At 38.6% G+C, this 18,595-nt stretch overlaps 1 protein-coding gene across 2 annotated transcripts; it reads right to left on the bottom strand.

Moving 5' to 3' along the window:
* Positions 1 to 1,422: 1,422 nt before the first annotated feature.
* Positions 1,423 to 18,280, bottom strand: LOC134223904 (large ribosomal subunit protein eL31). 2 transcript variants are annotated; one of them, XM_062703129.1, is made up of 3 exons: positions 18,165 to 18,280; positions 17,665 to 17,902; positions 1,423 to 1,729 (listed from the first exon to the last, which is right to left on the bottom strand). In XM_062703129.1, exons 2-3 carry the CDS (start codon positions 17,886 to 17,888, stop codon positions 1,579 to 1,581), a joined length of 375 nt encoding a protein of 124 aa, XP_062559113.1. In that variant the 5' UTR covers positions 17,889 to 17,902; positions 18,165 to 18,280; the 3' UTR covers positions 1,423 to 1,578. The 2 variants fall into 2 exon arrangements, with proteins under 2 accessions (XP_062559113.1, XP_062559112.1); XM_062703128.1 differs by having other exon boundaries at positions 18,087 to 18,213.
* Positions 18,281 to 18,595: the final 315 nt, after the last annotated feature.

Here is an 18,595-nt window from a genome sequence, read left to right as displayed (position 1 = left end):
ATATATCAACATATAAGATATATCCTATAGGAAGCGATCTGTTCAAGATTAGGAAGAGCTGCAGCTCTTGGCAAAAGTTCAATTAGTAGCCTGTCATGGGTTGGAGAATACTAGTACATTGTTATAACCACTTAATTATTCTTCTGGGCTTGTTCGGTTGAGAAGGCTTCTTTAATGAAGAGTAAAAGGGCAAACACAACTGGTTTGGTTACAAGTCAAAGTAGAACTGTTTATTTCACATATATACAATTATCTTGAGCTCATGTTTCACTCAGCTCTCTTAATTCTTGCTTACGCTCTGAGCACCCGTATAGTGGGTTTTCCTATTTTACCGGATGCGCATCTTCCATCTTTCGTCACTAGAGTATTGAATGCAATCCCAGCAACTGTCTAAATCCAACGCATATTCAAAACAATGCAAACAGTCAAGCCGACTTCAACCGCCCCGCCAGCGAACCCTTCTTCTCGGACTCGGCGATCATATATTCCAAAAGGGTACTCTACCTTCCGAGAAAAACGTGAATATTATTTGCTTTTTAATTAAGAAAGAATCGATTCAATAGAATTGAATTGAGTTTCAATTTGAAATATGTATTATACGGCCTTTCTGAAATAAGAACCTTACCCCTGAACATTGAATAAAATCGTTTTTAAATCAAAAAATAAGTTTTCTAAGGAAACATCGAAAAAAAAACCCGGGATCCCGGGATATACGAACAAGTTCATCCCGAATCCCGGGACAATGAAAATAGCCGAGAAAGGGAATCTTCCGAAATTGTAAATGTTAAAACTGTAGTTTCGGTGAGATTCTTGTATTAAAATCTGCCAGCTGCTGGTTGTATGTGGACAGTCACAATTATTGTTTATTAAATTCTGGTAAAGAAAATGTTCCATATTCGTTTAAATCTGACTATATTATAGGACTATAGAACAGGAATGTATATAGGTATTTTCAAACAGTGTTGTTTTTTTATCAAACCAGAATGTTATCACGCTTTGCAAACAGAATTAATGGCAATAAAAGTGATAGGCATTAAAAATCTGAAAAATCTACATTCCTTGGACTTGACAACGACAAGTTCGATACTTTGCCGAAAATTGATCATAGAAGATATATGATGCAATGAGGAATGCCTCGCGGCTGCCTCATCTCAGAAGGAAGTATGATTGGTAACTAAAAAACACGTGTTTAAGTGAGTGTTTGTGCTACCACGCGCTCGGTTTTGCACAGTTATTGTCTATCTAAAAAAAGTTAGTACGCTTCTTATACCGAAGTTGGATTTTACACCAAATATAGGCAACTTACCCAACATTCGTCCAGTTTTCCTTACACCTTAAAATGCGTTATTTTTTATGAAGAAAGGCTAAATTATCGCTAAAATGCCAATTTTAGGATTTTCTTTACAAATAATTGTACAACAATTTTCCAATTTTTCTCCGCCAGGGTAGTTTTTTATATTTCTCTTTCACGCTCTCCACTTTTTTACCAACGTAACTCACAAAAAACGCAACATGGTGAATCATTCGAATAATTCTATTTCAATAAGGATAATTTGTTGTAAAGTGAATTTACAGCTCCTAATCTTCGGTCGATTCAACATTTTCCGTCTGCAGTTCCTTGAAGGTGGACACCGGCACGTAAGTTACCAGAGTGTACAGCTTGTTGGGCGAATCCTCATCGTCATTACGGCGGCGAGACAGACGCACGCGGATACGGAAAGGTGGGTTACTGAAACGAGAAAGGAGAAAGGAAAATGGTTAGGTAACTGTTTGATTTTTGATTTCTTAAAAAATATGCATGACAACTAAAATTATAGTTAAAATCAATTGAAACTTTTAAATATTTGTAAGACTGACTGTACAATAGAGTGGTGCGCAGTTGTATGGAAAAACGCAAACTTCATCCAATCAAGTTAGATTAAGGTTTTTCTGAATCGCTTTGGGACCCCAATTAGTATGGAAAAACGTACTTTTTTACATTTTTGCTCTTCGCAACTAGAAGGTCTACCGTGCTGTGCCCTTATTCCAATCAGCACCTAATTCCGTTCACGCGAGACAAAATAATAAATAATGGAGAATTTTTGTCAAAAAATAACAGAAAAATATCCTTGTACTTTTCTATACAGTATACCCCCGCTGATCCGTCAAATGTATGGCCGGACTATCGGGGTTTCTCTCGTTAATCCGACTGTCAAATCCATACAAACGAACCAAAACAAAATCACAGCACAAATTTGAAAACCGACAGCATAATGTTTTTAAATGGGTGTTGATACTTTTTAATCCGGAAAATTCCGAATTAGTGAGATCCGGACCAACGAGTCGTCGGACTAGCGAGGTCCGGATAAGCGGGGGGATACTGTAGTTATGTATGCATGAAATGCAATGGAAAGCAGCGTCATTTTTAGCGATTATTAGTAAAAATTAAAACAAAATTTGTTGGTCGTCACTACAGGTGCCATTTTGACTGTTTTCATTAAACCACTTGCTAAGAACGTCTGCCATAATATTTAGGCATTTTTAGGTGAAATCTCGCCCTGAATTTCAAACACAACAGCATAACAAGACATAACAGGTAACATAATAGTGTATTACTAAATCGTTGTCTATATTTTACCGATATAAAAGCGGAAAAGTGAAAAATGTGTTGACCGGAATACGGGTACCTTTCAATATACTCGTTCCTTATTCCGCTCTCTGGGTTTGGAGGTTAAATTCCGAAAATTCCGTTTGTGAGAATATAATTTATGAACAAGAAAAGGGACATTGTACACGAAGTCATATAAATGCTGGACTTTAGAAATTATATCCTGCACGCTACCAGACCGAAAGGAATTCCGTTTACAGCTCTACGGGAAAAGTAAATAGGACCGTTTTTCAACTCATGTCGGGAAAACACAGTTTTTTTTTCAGTTGATGGCGTATGACAAATTGTCATGTGGTTGCTGGACAAGAAAGGGTTTCCGAAAAACACGAACAGTTTCAAACATCACAACCTATTTAATTGTTGCGTTCTTGTTCTTAAAGTTTTTTGGAAATTTCTTGGCGAGTTTCGAGTTCCAATCAAAACACTGCCGTCTCCGAGGTACAAATAAAATTATGTTTTGCCGAAATCCGAGGATGATTTGTAAAATTTGGGTTATCCGGAACCCTGTACAAAAATTCAAATTAAACAAAACAGCGGTACGAACAACTCCAAACAAACAGAGACATTGTTTTGTAAGGTTCAAAACAAAATTAAAGGCCTAGTATCCAGGCTTTAATCAAAATTACGTTGAGGATATGATGAAAAACTCAGATAGGGAATCATATCTGTCCTTTCTGTGGTACTTAATACTACTGGGCAGCTATAGCATCAAGGTCCATGTAGAATTCGTACAAATCTCGAATGGTAAGTGAAACAAACGAAAAAACAGCCAACTTGGCTAAACTAAGGAAGTATCATTGTATTTTAAATTTGGAAGAAAATAACAATAATAATAAAATAGCAATAATAATGAATGAAAAAATCAAATTTGTGAGAAAAATGATGTCTGGCATTAGAAATCAATTGTTTTTCGGGTGATTAGAATTAGGAACACGAATGAACGGAATTAATAACAACGGCATTCTAGATGATTGGAATTAGGACCACAACATTGCTTAAGTTTGTTCTCACTATTGGAACCTAAGTCTATTAATGCATCCCAACATATTTTATTTTTAATTGTATATAGAAAATGACACTATATAGCGAAAGTGTGGCTTCAAAATACTAAACGGGTATTTTTTAGAGTTTTAAGACATAGTGCATTGTCTTAGGTGAACGGAATAGGGGCACAGCACGGTATGAAAAAAATGTTATTACCACCCTACTGTCATCGCCTATAGACTAACGCAAAATGAACTCCCCCAAGAAATTAGGTTCTGCAGCATGACGTCACGAATGAATTCGGTCCTCGTCGAATGAACTTTTTTGACAGTTCAGTAGTACTTTCCACTGACTCCGACAAGGATCGAGTTTGTGATTGGTTGGCTGCCCCCAAGTCCAACGCGAAGTACTACTAATCAGTCATCAGTTTGAGGTTAGATACAGACGCTGCAGAACCTAATTATGACGTTTGAGCGGGTCGCATAATGAACGCAAAATGAACTTTTGTTCGAGAAGACGACCCGCTCAAATGTCAAAATCCATCGGGTGAGTGAATTCGATGAACCCCTGCATAAGTCTATCAGGGTCCAATTAGGTTCTGCAGCGTCTGTATCTAACCTCAAACTGATGACAGATTAGTAGTACTTCGCGTTTGAAGCTGGCGCAGCCAACCAATCACGAACTCGATCCTTGTCGGAGTCAGTGGAAAGTACTACTGAACTGTCAAAAAAGTTCATTCGACGAGGACCGAATTCATTCGTGACGTCATGCTGCAGAACCTAATGGGAAAAAATGGTGGCTAATAGAGGCCTGAATAAGAGAAACGCGGATAGAAAATATGACTCTGCCAACACTGCATTCAATCTTCTTCATCAAAGAACAACACATGAAAAGGAAGAAATGGTTTATGTAGACAAAATCTCACAATCCGCTATTTTATGTGTCCACACCACCTAACAATAGAATCCAATAAACAATGGAATTTTATTTCATAATCTATAAATGACTTGCATATATTATTGCAAACTAATGTAAAATACATTCAATTTTGTTTATTTAAAAATTGCATAAAATCGAATTTGGCCGTTTTCAGTATTTGAGCCAATATTTTGGCTGCTTGACAGGTCTCCTGCTCGATTGGCTGCTGTTTTTGACGGTTCGATTGGCGGCACATACCTATCCGCGTTTCTCTTATTCAGGCCTCTAGTGGCTAACATCTCTGGGGTTAGCGCGCGGTGGGCCCCACTGACAATTCAAAATTAGTAAACAAAAACATCATTTCAGGACTAATTTTCTGTGATGGGGTAATTGTTGTTAAGCGATTTGAATGAATTTATTACGATTGTCGTTATGTACCACGTATTCCCTGCCGTGAAAAATGTGTTCGATTTTCAATTTAATTGTAATAAGACCGTTATTCTACACAATACGGTCAGTACGGTCCAAAACAAATTTGAATATTTGGTAATAATATTGTTTCAGAAAATAACGCCCACAGCAAAATAATAACGTGAATTTTATGCTGGAGCCAGAAGCATAGCTGTGTGTCATCCGGCTGGTTATTACGCTTCGAAAATTGATTGTTCAAACCATATGCAAGAAATCAATGTTTCTGCCAGCAGAACCGGTCAACCTATTGTTGTCAGAGTGCAACGTCCATTTTCCTTCTTGTCACAATTTTTACGTTGTGAAATAATTCCGAATAACTCCCATTAGCTCCAAAGCCCTATAAGATTATTAATTTTGAAATAACACTCGGTTAAATTTTTGGCCCACATAGTTCGGCAGTGCGGGCAGAATAAACGACTTTTTGCATAAAATTTGAACAATCAATCGTCGAAGCGTTATAACTTTTTTCGTGAACGTTCCAGCAACGTACGTTCTTCAGTAAAGTTTGTCGGCATCCTTTGGGTTATACTTTAACGCATACTTTACCGTGCCATTTGGTTTACGATGAACAGAAATCTCTAGAAATAAAAGTGCAAAAATGTACGTTTTATGAAAAATTATGCTTGATAGATCATATTATCAGGTCAACAGATACAGTATACCCCCGCTGATCTGGCATATGTATGACCGGACTATCGAGGATTCTCTCATTAATCCGACTGTCAAATCCGTACAAAGGAATCAAAACAAAATCACAGCACAAATTTGAAAATTGACAGCATGTGTTTAAATGGGTGTGTGTTGATACTTTTTAATCCGGAAAATTCCGAATTAGCGAGATCCGGATAAGCGGGGGGATACTTTAGTCTATCAAATATCGTGTGAATATGAACCAACAATCATACAATAACAAAAGTATTATTAGGATATAACGTGTGTGGATCCCAAAGTAATTCTCATGCACTCACAAAAAAAAACAGATTAATCCACCTAGCGTTGGTGGTGCCTTTCTCGCATTTAATTAAGACACCAACCCGATCGAATAGAGCTCGCCGCCGTACCAAACTCATAAGACCGGTAGTCCTCTTCGGACACGAGACCTGGACGATGCTCGTGGAGGACCAACGCGCACTTGGAGTTTTCGAAAGGAATGTGATGCGTACCATCTATGGTGGGGTGCAGATGACGGACGGTACGTGGAGGAGGCGAATGAACCACGAGTTGCATGAGCTGCTGGGAGAACCATCCATCGTTCACACTGCGAAAATCGGACGACTGCGGTGGGCCGGTAACGGAGCCAGAATGTCGAACAGTAACCCGGTGAAAATTGTTCTCGACAACGATCCGACGGGCACAAGAAGGCGAGGTGTGCAGCGGGCAAGGTGGATCGATCAGGTGAAAGATGATTTGCGGACCCTCCGTAGACTGCGTGGTTGGCGACGTGTAGCCATGGACCGAGCCGAATGGAGAAGACTCTTATATACCGCACAGGCCACTTCGGCCTTAGTCTGAATAAATAAATAAATAATACCAACCCTATATGGCAGCGGTTCTCAACCTGGGCTACATGTACCCCTGGGGGTACCTTCGACGGGCCCAAGGGGTACCTTGGGCAAAAATGCATAATGGCGAATTTTAATCAATTTTAATCAAAATTTATTGGTAAAGTTTTTGTTATTTCTTTTCTAAATTGTTTACATAATATACATGTCGCTTGTTGCTTCGTTGCAAGGGAATTGGAAGCATCGAAGAACTCCTTTCAAGAGGTTCGGAGGACTCCTTTTAAGATGCTTGGATGTCTTTTCTCAAATTGTTCTGAAACCTACTTTCAAGAGGTTCAGAGGCCCGAAAGCCTCCTTTCAAGAGGCCCGGAAGCCTCCTTTCAAGAGGCCCGGAAGCCTCCTTTCAAGAGGCCCGGAAGCCTCCTTTCAAGAGGCCCGGAAGCCTCCTTTCAAGAGGCCCGGAAGCCTCCTTTCAAGAGGCCCGGAAGCCTCCTTTCAAGAGGCCCGGAAGCCTCCTTTCAAGAGGCCCGGAAGCCTCCTTTCAAGAGGCCCGGAAGCCTCCTTTCAAGAGGCCCGGAAGCCTCCTTTCAAGAGGCCCGGAAGCCTCCTTTCAAGAGGCCCGGAAGCCTCCTTTAAAGAGGCCCGGAAGCCTCCTTTCAAGAGGCTCGGAAGCCTCCTTTCAAGTAGCTCTCAGAAGCCTTCTTTCAAGAGGCTCTCCGAAGCCTTCTTTCAAGAGGCTCTCGGAAGCCTCCTTTCAAGAGGCCCGGAAGCCTTCTTTCAAGAGGCTCGGAAGCCTCTTTTCCAGGGGTGAAGCGTCCTATCAAGTTGCTTACAATCTCGCCTTCAAATGGCTCGAAAGCCGCTTTTCAAGAGGCTCGGAATCTCCTCTTCAAGAGCTCGATATAATGAAAATTTCAGCCAACTTCATGGAGAGCCATATACCCTGTTAATTTTCAGTCTCATTTTTCATGTATCTTATGAGATATACTTATTTTCATTTACAGCAAAAAATAGGTACCTCAATCAATTTGAGAAAAATCTAAAACCGCAATTTTCGATAGTGTAAATATAAATCCGCGATTTTCTCGACAACATTTCAAGCAACCGCGATTTTTACGACTGGATGAGCAAACCCACGAAATTCGCGTAAAACGCGACTGTTGTTACAGCCCTGGATATGGTTTTGTTGCCAAAATTGAATGGGCCCTGAACTTGCAAGCTTCACGACATTAGTGTAAGAAAATCCAAACAGATTCATCGCGATAATCACGTAACTCAAAGAAGTTATTGTCAGATTTTCTGGATATGATACACTGCGCGGCGTTTGTAGTGTTCCCAAATGGGTACTTGCACAAAACTTCACGCGACGAATGACTGTCGAATGGTGCGGCCGCGTCAAACGATACACCGCAATGCTATTCACCCATAAGAATCAAGTAAAGGGGGTGCAGAAAGGGGGTGCAGGTTGCATGTCATTCAGCTCACTCTTGGGGGATAAGAGTCCTCTTATTTCAGGTGGGCGTGAACAAATCAAGTATAATTTTTCATAACGACGTATGTAACAATTATGAGGATTCGAGAAATCCTTTGCAGAAAGTTGGCAGGACTTTTTCTAAAACTGTTTTAAAACTAAATCTTTTTTCAATACTTTTTTCCGCTGGCATGCGTCATTACATGACACGTAATAAGCGTGCTTCACATCAAATCTCAGTTCATTCAAATTCACTGTGAAAAACGATAAAATTATACATACACCGGTATGCTGCACGCACGTCGGTGTACATTGGTCGGTTTTCCATAGTGCACGATTGACGCAACTGCAGTTTTGTTTTGTTTTGCTTTTTTGTTACTTAGGTCGCTCTTAGTTCCCATATGTTAAAGCGACGTATGTAACAGCGAGACTTCAAAAATTGATTTTTGACATACGTCGATTCGTAAAAAGATTGAATTAAAGAATTTTAAGATCTGAAATCAGTAAAATCGATGCGTATTATATAAAGCCGCGTGTGATTGTCACGTTGTATTAAAAACCTCGTTTTGTTTACTTTTGTTACATACATCGTTATGAAAAATTATGCTTGATTAGTTTTATTGGAGGGATAACAGAAATGTAGTATAGAAAAGTTAGTCAGAATTTCACTCATTCGTTCATAGGTAGGCTAATTAATCACAGAAACTTCTATTTGTAACGGATAGTGTGATGTATGCAGTAGTGCAGTACTACACAATTGAATGATCGACTTTATCCTTGCACCAGAACACTTTTTTCCACTCTCATACTGCCGGTGGAAGCATAATTGTCCCATGTTTGCTGGGATTCCCTATACACATGGGTCCAAGCCTGGTAGCGATGAATGCCATTCAAAATAGTGACTTAGTGACCAACGATGACTAAAAAAGTGACCAAATAGTGACTTTTAGTTTCAGGAAAAGTGACCAAATAGTGACTTTTGTATAAAGTTTTTAACCAGATAGTGATTCACAAGTTGCATTAGCATTGTTACGGTGTAATTCGTAGACTGAAAATTATGTAGCGATACTCATATTTATCCTTAATCCTTATCTAGAATGCTATCATAAATCAAGAAAAGATGAAAACTTAAAAAATTAAGAACACGAAGATTACTACTACACCTATCTTCACGGTAACCAGGAAAAGGATGGAACTTAGCAAGAGTTGGATATTGGGGAAGGTATTCGCTCGTTAAGCCAGAAGCTTGTAGTTTGACCATGATAAATCATATTTAGTCACACACATCAGCCGTCACGAAAAAAAGGAAGTGAGTTACAAGTTTATAATTTGAGCAACGATTTTGAAGCAATAACAGCATTGTGGTAATAATGTTCAATATAATAATATGGGCTCGAAGTTTTCCGTAAAACTGCAAAAATAACGATCTAATCGATTCCTAAACAGAGAAATATTTGAACTCACAAAGCTTATAAATCTTTAGTAGCTAAAAAATTTAAATAAATTAAAATAATGAAGAAATTTTTAAAATACGATTAGGAGCTTAATAACAGTAGGAGCTTAAAGTAGGTGAAGGAGTTGACAATGCAATATGCGTCTCCATGCACGGCTCATACCAAAATGCTGATCCGCCGATGCGTGTTGCGTTGTTCCCTAAGAGCTGCCAACTAAAAGGCGGTTTGCCTCATGAGTTTTCCGGCAACGTAACATAGCCCTTTTTTTAATGTTATTATCAATATAATTGAGATTTTATAAAATTTTAGAATGGAATCGTCTAGCTATATTGTTTAACTGTTGTATGAGGTAAAAGTACCCATGAAGAACGGTATTGCTAAGACATCAAAACAGTCTTTGCTTAGGTAGGGTCGGCCAATCCTTTCGATAGTTTTTTATGGGTATTTGTATAAACTTCGTGTGAAAAGTAACTCGGTCTCTGTAAGAATTCTTAATAGGAAGTTAATTTAATGCAACTTCAACTGATTGAAACTCACAAAGTTGCGGATAGTTGCAGCTGCAATGCACATGATTTCATAGGGTACACCGAAAACAACGATTCTGTTGATGTTTTAGGGTGGAACTCGTTGGAACTATTTTCTGAGCTCCAAATTACTTTAAGTTTAAGAATCTTTATCGATTAATATTTCAACGAATTTAACATTTCTGTTTCTCGCATACAAGGTCTAACTTAACTGATTTTTTGTTTGCAATACAATAATTTTTGCTTAATATTAGATATTTGATTTACGAATTGTGGCTTCCTGTAGTGAAAAATGTGTAGGAACGTTTTTATGGACCTTGTTATTTGAGGGAAATTTCTGATTGATTTATGCCTAACCATTCATATAAGTTTTTAAGCATATCGTGACACATGTGACTGTTCTCTATGCTTCCAACATACGTTTACAAAACAGGGACTATATACAAATACTTTTATGTGCATAATATGCTAGAATATGAATTTTCAAAATTTAATTTTTGTCTATGAGTCTATGACCTTTTGTGGTTGGTCCGCAACTCGATTTTGCAAAACCTGTTTTTTACTTATGGTAAAAACACTGTCTAGCCTGGCTTGTGCCAGAATTACTTTTGACAACAATCATAAACAATTTTAAAGGGTTGTCCGACATTTCGCGGTAAACTATTTCGCGGTGTACCATTTCGCGGTCTGTATCATTTGGCGGTAATCTGTTTCGCGGTTTATACAATTTGGCGGTATTCCTTTTTGCGGTATATATAATTTCGCGGTTTACAATTTCGCGGCGCTCCGTTCCGCGGTATTTAAGCTTAACTTATCTTTTTAACTTTTTTTTGTACTTTTAATACATAGTTCTTTTCTACCAACTCCTTATTTCCTCTTCTTTATATGGTCGTTTTTTCATTGTGTTTTCCTTTCTAGCATGTTTCTCTTTCACGCATTATTTTGTGTTATTTCCAAAAGACATATACATTATTGTAAATATGATAATTAGATGTGTGAACTTTGCCATCAAGATGCACTATATCATATGATAAAGCTCGCTGTCTTAATAGCTTAAAAATGTATGATATTTAGGTAGAACTCAGAAGACGGAAATTATTCATAAGGCAAAATGTATCTTCCTTAAATGTGAGCCGGTATTAGACGAAATATCATGTGCTGCCTTCTTTAAATGTTCGCATTTGCCCGGTATAAGGCAAAATATGTTGTTTTTTCTTCATATTAAATGTTCGCATTTGCCCGGTATAAGGCAAATTGTGATGTTTTGCCTTCTTTAAATATTTGCATTTGTCCGGTATTAGGCAAACTCTGTTGTTTCGCCTTCTTTAAATATTCTCATTTGCCCGGTATAAAGCAAAATGTTATGTTTTGCTTTCTTTAAATATTTGCATTTACCCGGTAGAATGTGAAAGCTGTTGTTTTGCCCTTTTTAAATGTTCGCATTTGCACGGTATAAGGCGAAGTGTGTTGTTTCGCCCGGGGGTCTGATGTTTTGGTTGAGTTTTCGTAGTATAGATGCAGTCTCTTTTCTTCTGCTTTTTATTTATGGAACTGTCAGTGTGGATTGCACCTATCTCTTTTCTTCCCGTGATTATCCTTATGGCTGTCAGTGTGGAATTTCCAATGTTGACTACGAAACAAACTGTGGTAGAGGTATACAAGTGTCAGTCCCGTGGTTTCGCCTTCTTTACATAGTCGCATTTGCAAATATGTTTTGCCCCACAATATTTTTTTTGGGATTTGAATTTAAAATGGTCTGGTGTAAACTCAATGATTATTTACGTACACAATGATTAGGGGAAACCGACAATTGTTAAACGGCTTGTCGCCTATTGTTGAACTCCCATAAGAAATGCACGTGCGTTCAACAATAGGCGAATACATCAGTCGTTCAACATTTGGCAAATTACCCTAAGTGAATTTTGAGGGTTTTCAAAGCTAAAGAACACATTATTGAACTATTTGTAACATTAGTGAAATTAAACCAGAGAATTAGTATTAACCGCGAAAAAGTTCACCGCGAAGTAGTACTAACCGCGGAATGGTATGGCGAAATGTTATACCGCGATATGATACGGAACGCGAAGTGGTAGACCGCGAATTGATACACCGCGAAATGGTTAACCGCGGAATGTTTTACGGCGAAAGGTCGTACAATCATTTTAAAGTACTTTATGTCATATTATCGCTGGTTATTTTCCCTGACATAGAGAAACCTTGCGGCGTTGTCATGTGATGCAGCTAAAGCTGTGTTCACTATCTTAGTTACAGGAATAAATTTATGTTTATCTGTAGTAGCAGTTTTTTAATAAAAAAAATGGATTCTACACTACTTAATTCTGTACTCTAGGTCAGAAATTCGTATTTTAACAAATTCCATTCGTGAAGAGCAAGACCATAGTTGACCTGAATCGAAAGTAACCTGGCGATTCTCACAATACACCTCCGGAAACAATTATAAAGCATTCGCTGATGTTCATACAAACGTTTGTGGATCAAAGTCTTAATTTCTAGCGATTCAATTGAGGAAATTTTTGGCATCCCATTTTGGGTGTACACTTGGCGCTTTTAGCATAATACTTCAAATTTATACATTGCTACCAGATTTACATTTGATTCGGTTGATAATAAAAGTAGGTACAAATGATTTTTATTTTGATCTATTTCCAATAGGCGGTGCAAAAATAGTGACTTTAGTGACCATTTTCCGAAAAATAGTGACTTTTGGATGCACATAGTGACTTTTTGGTGACTAGACTCAAAATAGTGACCATGTCACTAAAAAGTGACTCGCTACCAGGCCATAACTTATGTAGGAAGGTGTCCGCTACTACGCCTACCAAATATTTTATTTTCGAGATATTAAACATTAGATGGCTTTCGCCATACTGATTTTCAAAAGTTAACTCCTAGTGTGCCGCTGTAAGCACGCTCAAAGCAGGCGATTCATTACAGTAATATCCCGATTTTATCACCCCCTGGTGAATTTTGGGGTGATAAAACAGGGTATGTGACAAAATTGGAAAAAAAATATTTTCATTTTTTTTTTAATTCATTCCCCAAGTATGAATCATTTTGCTTGATAGTTGCTTAGAAGAATAATTTGCGTAAACTCCAGCAAAACATAGTTCGTTATTTGTGCGTTTATTTTTCCTTCAATTCTCGTAAAAAGTTTCCATAGGAGTTCATCCAGAAATTCCATTTTAAGTAGAAATTAATTAGCCATTTTTTTATCGTTTTTACTGAAATTTCAGCCAAAATCTCCAAGCATATCTGCAAAAATTCTTCCGAGAATTCCTGCAGAAATTCATCATTCGTGCGCAGATTCATCCTTTTCGAGCTCGGTGAAATCGGACACCGCTGTGGCTAAGGAAATATAAAACTGAGCTTCGGCAAAAAAAAAAAACCGTTTATTGCTGATTATCTGCAACATATTTCTTGTATCTCAGCAACCGAAACGTTACTTTTACTGATATCTCGGCAAAAATCATGTTTGCTGAAACCGCTGAAACTTGGCGCTGCCCACCTCGGGAAAATAAACAGAAAATGTTGAGATCTCGGCATTGGTGTAACTAGCCCCAATGCCTAGGGGGCGATAGCCCGTCATCTATTTTCTCTACTTTCACACTGGGGTCGCTTTTTATACGGTTTATTTTGCTTTGGACTTGATGAAACATTGAGTTTACCTTACCAAACAATCCAAAGAAATCGAAGAAATATCAGCTGGTATTTACAAAGTGGGGTAATTTACATCAACCGAGAAATTGATGAAAATTTCATGTATTTAATGTATCCGCGTTAAAGGCGATCTCAGTATACAGCAACAGTTCGCCGCTAACTAGGCGATTTTTAACTGGGCGTTCGCTAACTGGGCCAAATCACAGTTAAAAAGCAGTTATCCGTCAAAAAACAACAACAAAGACTCGGTGACGAGGGGACTCTGAATGGTATATTCTTTAAGCTTCATGTAAAACACAATCACAACAATGCATCGCGAATTCCCGCGTCAGCCCAGTTAAAAAGCGGCGTTCGTTAACTGGGCTGGTGTTTTAGCCCAGTTAGCGAACGTATGCTGTAGTAGAACTCGGGTTTGCCCCGCACACTCAAAGGTTCTTACCGCGGTAGGCAGTGGATATTTTTTAATATTTCATAAATATTCTATCTCTGTTGAAAAAATAATAATAATGCAACATTCCTCTAGGGACTCCGACGGGAATCCTCCAAGCATACCGAAGGGAACCTCCAGGGATTCTGAAGGGAATATTTAAGGGAGTCCGAAGGTATTGTTCTAGGAATTCCAGATCCACCCGGGATGTCGATAGCAGCAAATCGTCGAGAGACTCCGAATTAATCCCTCAACGCTTTCGAAAGATGTTGCATGGATCGTTTAAGGATTCCGAAGCAAATCTTTGAGGCATTCCGAAGCAAATCATCGAAGGATTCCGAAGTAACTCGTCAAGGGACTCCAAACTAAATTTTCGAGGGATTCCGAAGCAAACCGTCGATGTATTCGACGAAACAAAACGTCGAGAGACTCCGAATTAAATATTCAAGGAATTCCGAAGCAAATCTCCGATTGATTTTAAAACAAATCTTCGAACGAATCCGAAGCAAATCAACGAGAGATTCTGAAACCAATCCTCCATAGATTATAAAGGATATCTCAATCAGATTCCCAAAGGTATTCCTCAATGATACCGAAAGAAATCCAGTGTGAATTCTTCTGGATTCCGGTTGGAATAATTCGATGATTCTGAAAGGAATTATTTAGAAATTACAAAGAGAATTCTTCTCAGATTCTGATGGGAATTCCTCTCGAATTCTGATGAGCATCCTTCTTGGATGCTGATTGAAATCTTTTCAGAAACAAGCTCATTTCATTATGATAGAATGAATATGGGAGATTTTTTGTTGTTGTCTTCAAACCTTTTCAGTAATGCATTATGCTATGTTGTTGAAAACCGATATCACTGCTAAGTGCTAACTAACTTTCAAAATCCTAGGGGGGGGGGGGCTAATTTTTTTCTAGGGAGGGCTAAGCCCCAATTTCTCGTCAACATGCCATGGTCAGCTGACAACTTAAATGGTATGACAGAACCAGGGCTGGTAGCGATAAATGCCGTTCAAAATAGTGACTTAGTGACCAACGATGACGAAAAAAGTGACCAAATAGTGACTTTCAGATGCAGAAAAAGTGACCAAATAGTGACTTTTGTATGCTAGTATTAACTAGGTAGTGAGCTGAGTTGTATTTGCATTGTCACTATGTAACTCGTAGTAGATTGTAAACTAGTGATATCATGTTTTTCTTTTGAAATCTTATCTAGAATGCTATCAGAAATCAAGAAAAGACAAAAATTACACAAGCATGAGGATTACTACTGCTGGCTTCACCGTAACTAGGGAAAGGATGGAGCTTAGCAAGAGGCAATCAACTTGGCAACACCCTCATAAATATCACAAAGTTGGATATTTAGGAAGGTATCTATTGGGTTAGCTAGAGGCTAGCAATATGACCATGGTAAACCTTATTCCGTGACACACCACATAATGGTATGTACCCAGCGTCGCGGGAGCACACTAAACCAAGTTTATAATTTCAACAAGGATTTTGAAGATTTTTCCGTGAAGCTGCATCTTGTGTATGAAAATGGCAGAATGATTTATGTATAGCAAATTTTGCGCCGTCTTTTACTACCGTCTAAAAATATTGTCTCACTTTAAAATATATTCCCACCAGTTTTACCATTTATGGATGATTGGATGAGCTGCAAAAAAGTGGGAAAGAGTGCAAGAACGATGTTTTGGATTGTCTCTGGAGACGAGCCAGCCTAGGGCTGAAAGTTTACTTAATAAAGACAATTAATGTTTTTGATTGTGCTTTCGCTAATTTCTATGCAGTTGTAGATATTGTTTAGTGAATTCGAATTCCTAAGAAAAACCTTCCGAAAATTATTTCCAAATATTCAAGACGTAATTTCGCACAAATATTTAAGCAGTCATCGCTACAAAAATTATAGTGAAAGTTCCTCCAAGAGAAAAATATCTATTTTTTTGGAGCAAAGTTCAGCAGACTGAAAAAGAGTCTCATCGAAAAATTTCAATCGAAAATTTCAACGGGAATTACTTTCATAATAATCAGAAAAATCCTATTCATGTACAAGAAACAAGGAACATATTTGTGTTTTGCATAGACCTTGTTTCTTTCTAGATGAATGCTATGAAAACAAGATAAAACCTTATTCCTGACAAAAAAAAAATTGAAAAATGATGGCATGGTTTCATGCTGTTTGGTTCGTCGTAGAGGGGTTAATCAAGAAGAAACTAAGACATATCTCGGAATTATGTCAAAATTGACGTGACAAAAAATGGATATTAAAAAACGATGAAAAATGACAAGTGAAGTGCTTACCCTTATAATGCATTCAAAAATGGCTTGTGTAAGGCATGGCTTGGGTAAACATAGACTTCAAAAATTCCCTCCAAAACTAAATCCGTGCGAAGCCTTAAAACCGTTATGTTAATCTGCATGAAATCCGCGAAACCGCGAAAATCGCGAATTCCGCGTAGTCGTAACAATCCTGCGCTTTATATACGGAGTTGCCTAAACGTATGGCCATTGTCCAAGCTTCGCTGTGTGGTCTGCATACAGGCCTCTTGATCCCGACTATCCCACTCTGCCGCACACTGCTTCTTTTTTTAAAATTAAAATCATCTTTCATAAGACGGCCTTTTGATTGCTTGTGGCAAACTTCCATAAAGCGTTTGATTGAAATTCGTACGTCCAGTTTCCTCAGTGCAGAATTACTTCTGACATATCTTGCTTTCATTTTTTGTTTTCGAGACTATTATTGGATCCTGAATTTCAGTCATCTTAGGGTATTTACGCACAGCCGTTTTTTAATTAAAAAGCCTGGTCCCAGTACTCCTCAATTTTATTCTCAACACTTCGTATTTAACAACCTTTATTCATGGAGAAGAAGATCATAGTTTACATGAATTGCAAGCAACCTGGCGATTTCCACAATTCACTTGGAGCTTTTTTTGTGTGCAGTTTCTCAAACTCAAACTTTTTTACAAACGGCGAAACGATGCGAAAATAGTGACTTTAGTGACCATTTTACGAAAAATAGTGACTTTAGTGACTTTTGGATGCAAATAGTGACTTTTTAGTGACTAGGCTCAAAATAGTGACCAAGTCACTTAAAAGTGACTCGCTACCAGCCCTGTGGGTCAATTATGCGTCCACCGGCAGCATAACTACGGTAGAATACAATACAATGCTTCCTTCCTTGACCCGATAATAAGTGTAAGCTAACCGGTTATCGTTCCCAATAAAAATTACAATTACAAGAAAACAAATTCCTTTCTTGCAATCTTGCCTAAAACCTGTCTCGAAGATCCTATATATTGTGGCTCCAGTTGACAACCGAAGTGAGCTCTTGCGACAATCGAGTTTTCTCCCATTTCTTTATGTCGCAACTAGTAATTGTAATGGTTTATTTCTTTTTAACGATAACCAGCGGTGGCATAAATGCGCACTAGTCGCGATGCAGTAGCGACATCAGTAAATAAGGGAAAACTCAATCGTCGCGAGAACTCACTTTGGTTTTCAACTGGAAGCACAATACTGTTTAACGCCAACATTGTAAACACGTCAACTGCATTGTCGCTGAGAGATTTTTAAACTCACCGGATTCCACGGTGCCACAGGGCCTTGTTCAAGCGGGTGTCAATTCGGACGTCATTGGTACCCATCTCCTTTTCAGCAAACTTGCGGACGATCTTGACGGCCCGCGGGGCGCGCTTTTTGTACCCAACCTTGTGCAGGCGACGGTTCAGGTTAATGGTGCATTCGCGGGTCACCACTTCGTTGATGGCGGATTTAGTTTTCTTCTCCGTCTTGGTCTTGGCCATTGTGGATAATTAAACTAGAAATAAAAAGCACCGATTAGCAGATTCCAATCGATCAGCTGTGAAACACGGTCGTAGAAAAGCGGCTCAGCCAGGACGATCGATTTGACAGTTCCGGTAAACAAGACCCAGACGATGTACACAAAACTTTCAACAGCCAAAATTTTGCACAAAATCAACATAAACTAGCACAAATCGTACATCGTTCGAGCGATCAATTATTCCGCTTTCGTTTTACACCGTTTTCACTGGATCTTTCGCATAATTTCCATCACTTACAGACAAAAAGCTTTTAATTAATCAAAATGTGTTCCTTAGCAGTACGAGATGCCGGAAACGAAAGAACGCTTACTTGCGGTTTTGACATTTGGCTGCCGCCGTCATCTGTCAAAGCGGGAGGGAAGTCAAAATGAAACGCGCACATTTCAAGGCGCCGCTTGTGCGGGTTCGTGTACAGGTGTGCGTTTTTACTGGAGGGTTTGTGTGTTCACTAAATATACACGGTTAGATCAAACAGCTCAAGTTTGGGTTTAATTTATTTATTGGGACCGTTTATAATCATTTATCGTTCTTCGTACAGTTACAAAAATAACATGGATAAAGATGCTCAAGAGAGGACAATGTAAGCCACCCACCCCGAGTTTGTATTGGTGGTGACGAAATCGATGTGGTTGAAGAATTCGTGTACTTGGGCTCACTGCCCGGATAAA

Source organism: Armigeres subalbatus, chromosome 3, assembly GCF_024139115.2.
Source record: "Armigeres subalbatus isolate Guangzhou_Male chromosome 3, GZ_Asu_2, whole genome shotgun sequence".
NCBI lineage: Eukaryota > Metazoa > Arthropoda > Insecta > Diptera > Culicidae > Armigeres > Armigeres subalbatus.
This window is presented reverse-complemented; position numbering and strand designations above follow the sequence as displayed.

Excerpts from the sequence above, each read along its gene's own strand:
- LOC134223904 (XM_062703129.1), bottom strand. The coding sequence starts at position 17,888 with ATGGCCAAGACCAAGACGGAGAAGAAAACTAAATCCGCCATCAACGAA. Across the intron at positions 1,730-17,664 it reads CTGTGGCACCGTGGAATCCG|TAACCCACCTTTCCGTATCC; the intron begins GTGAGTTTAAAA and ends TTCTCGTTTCAG.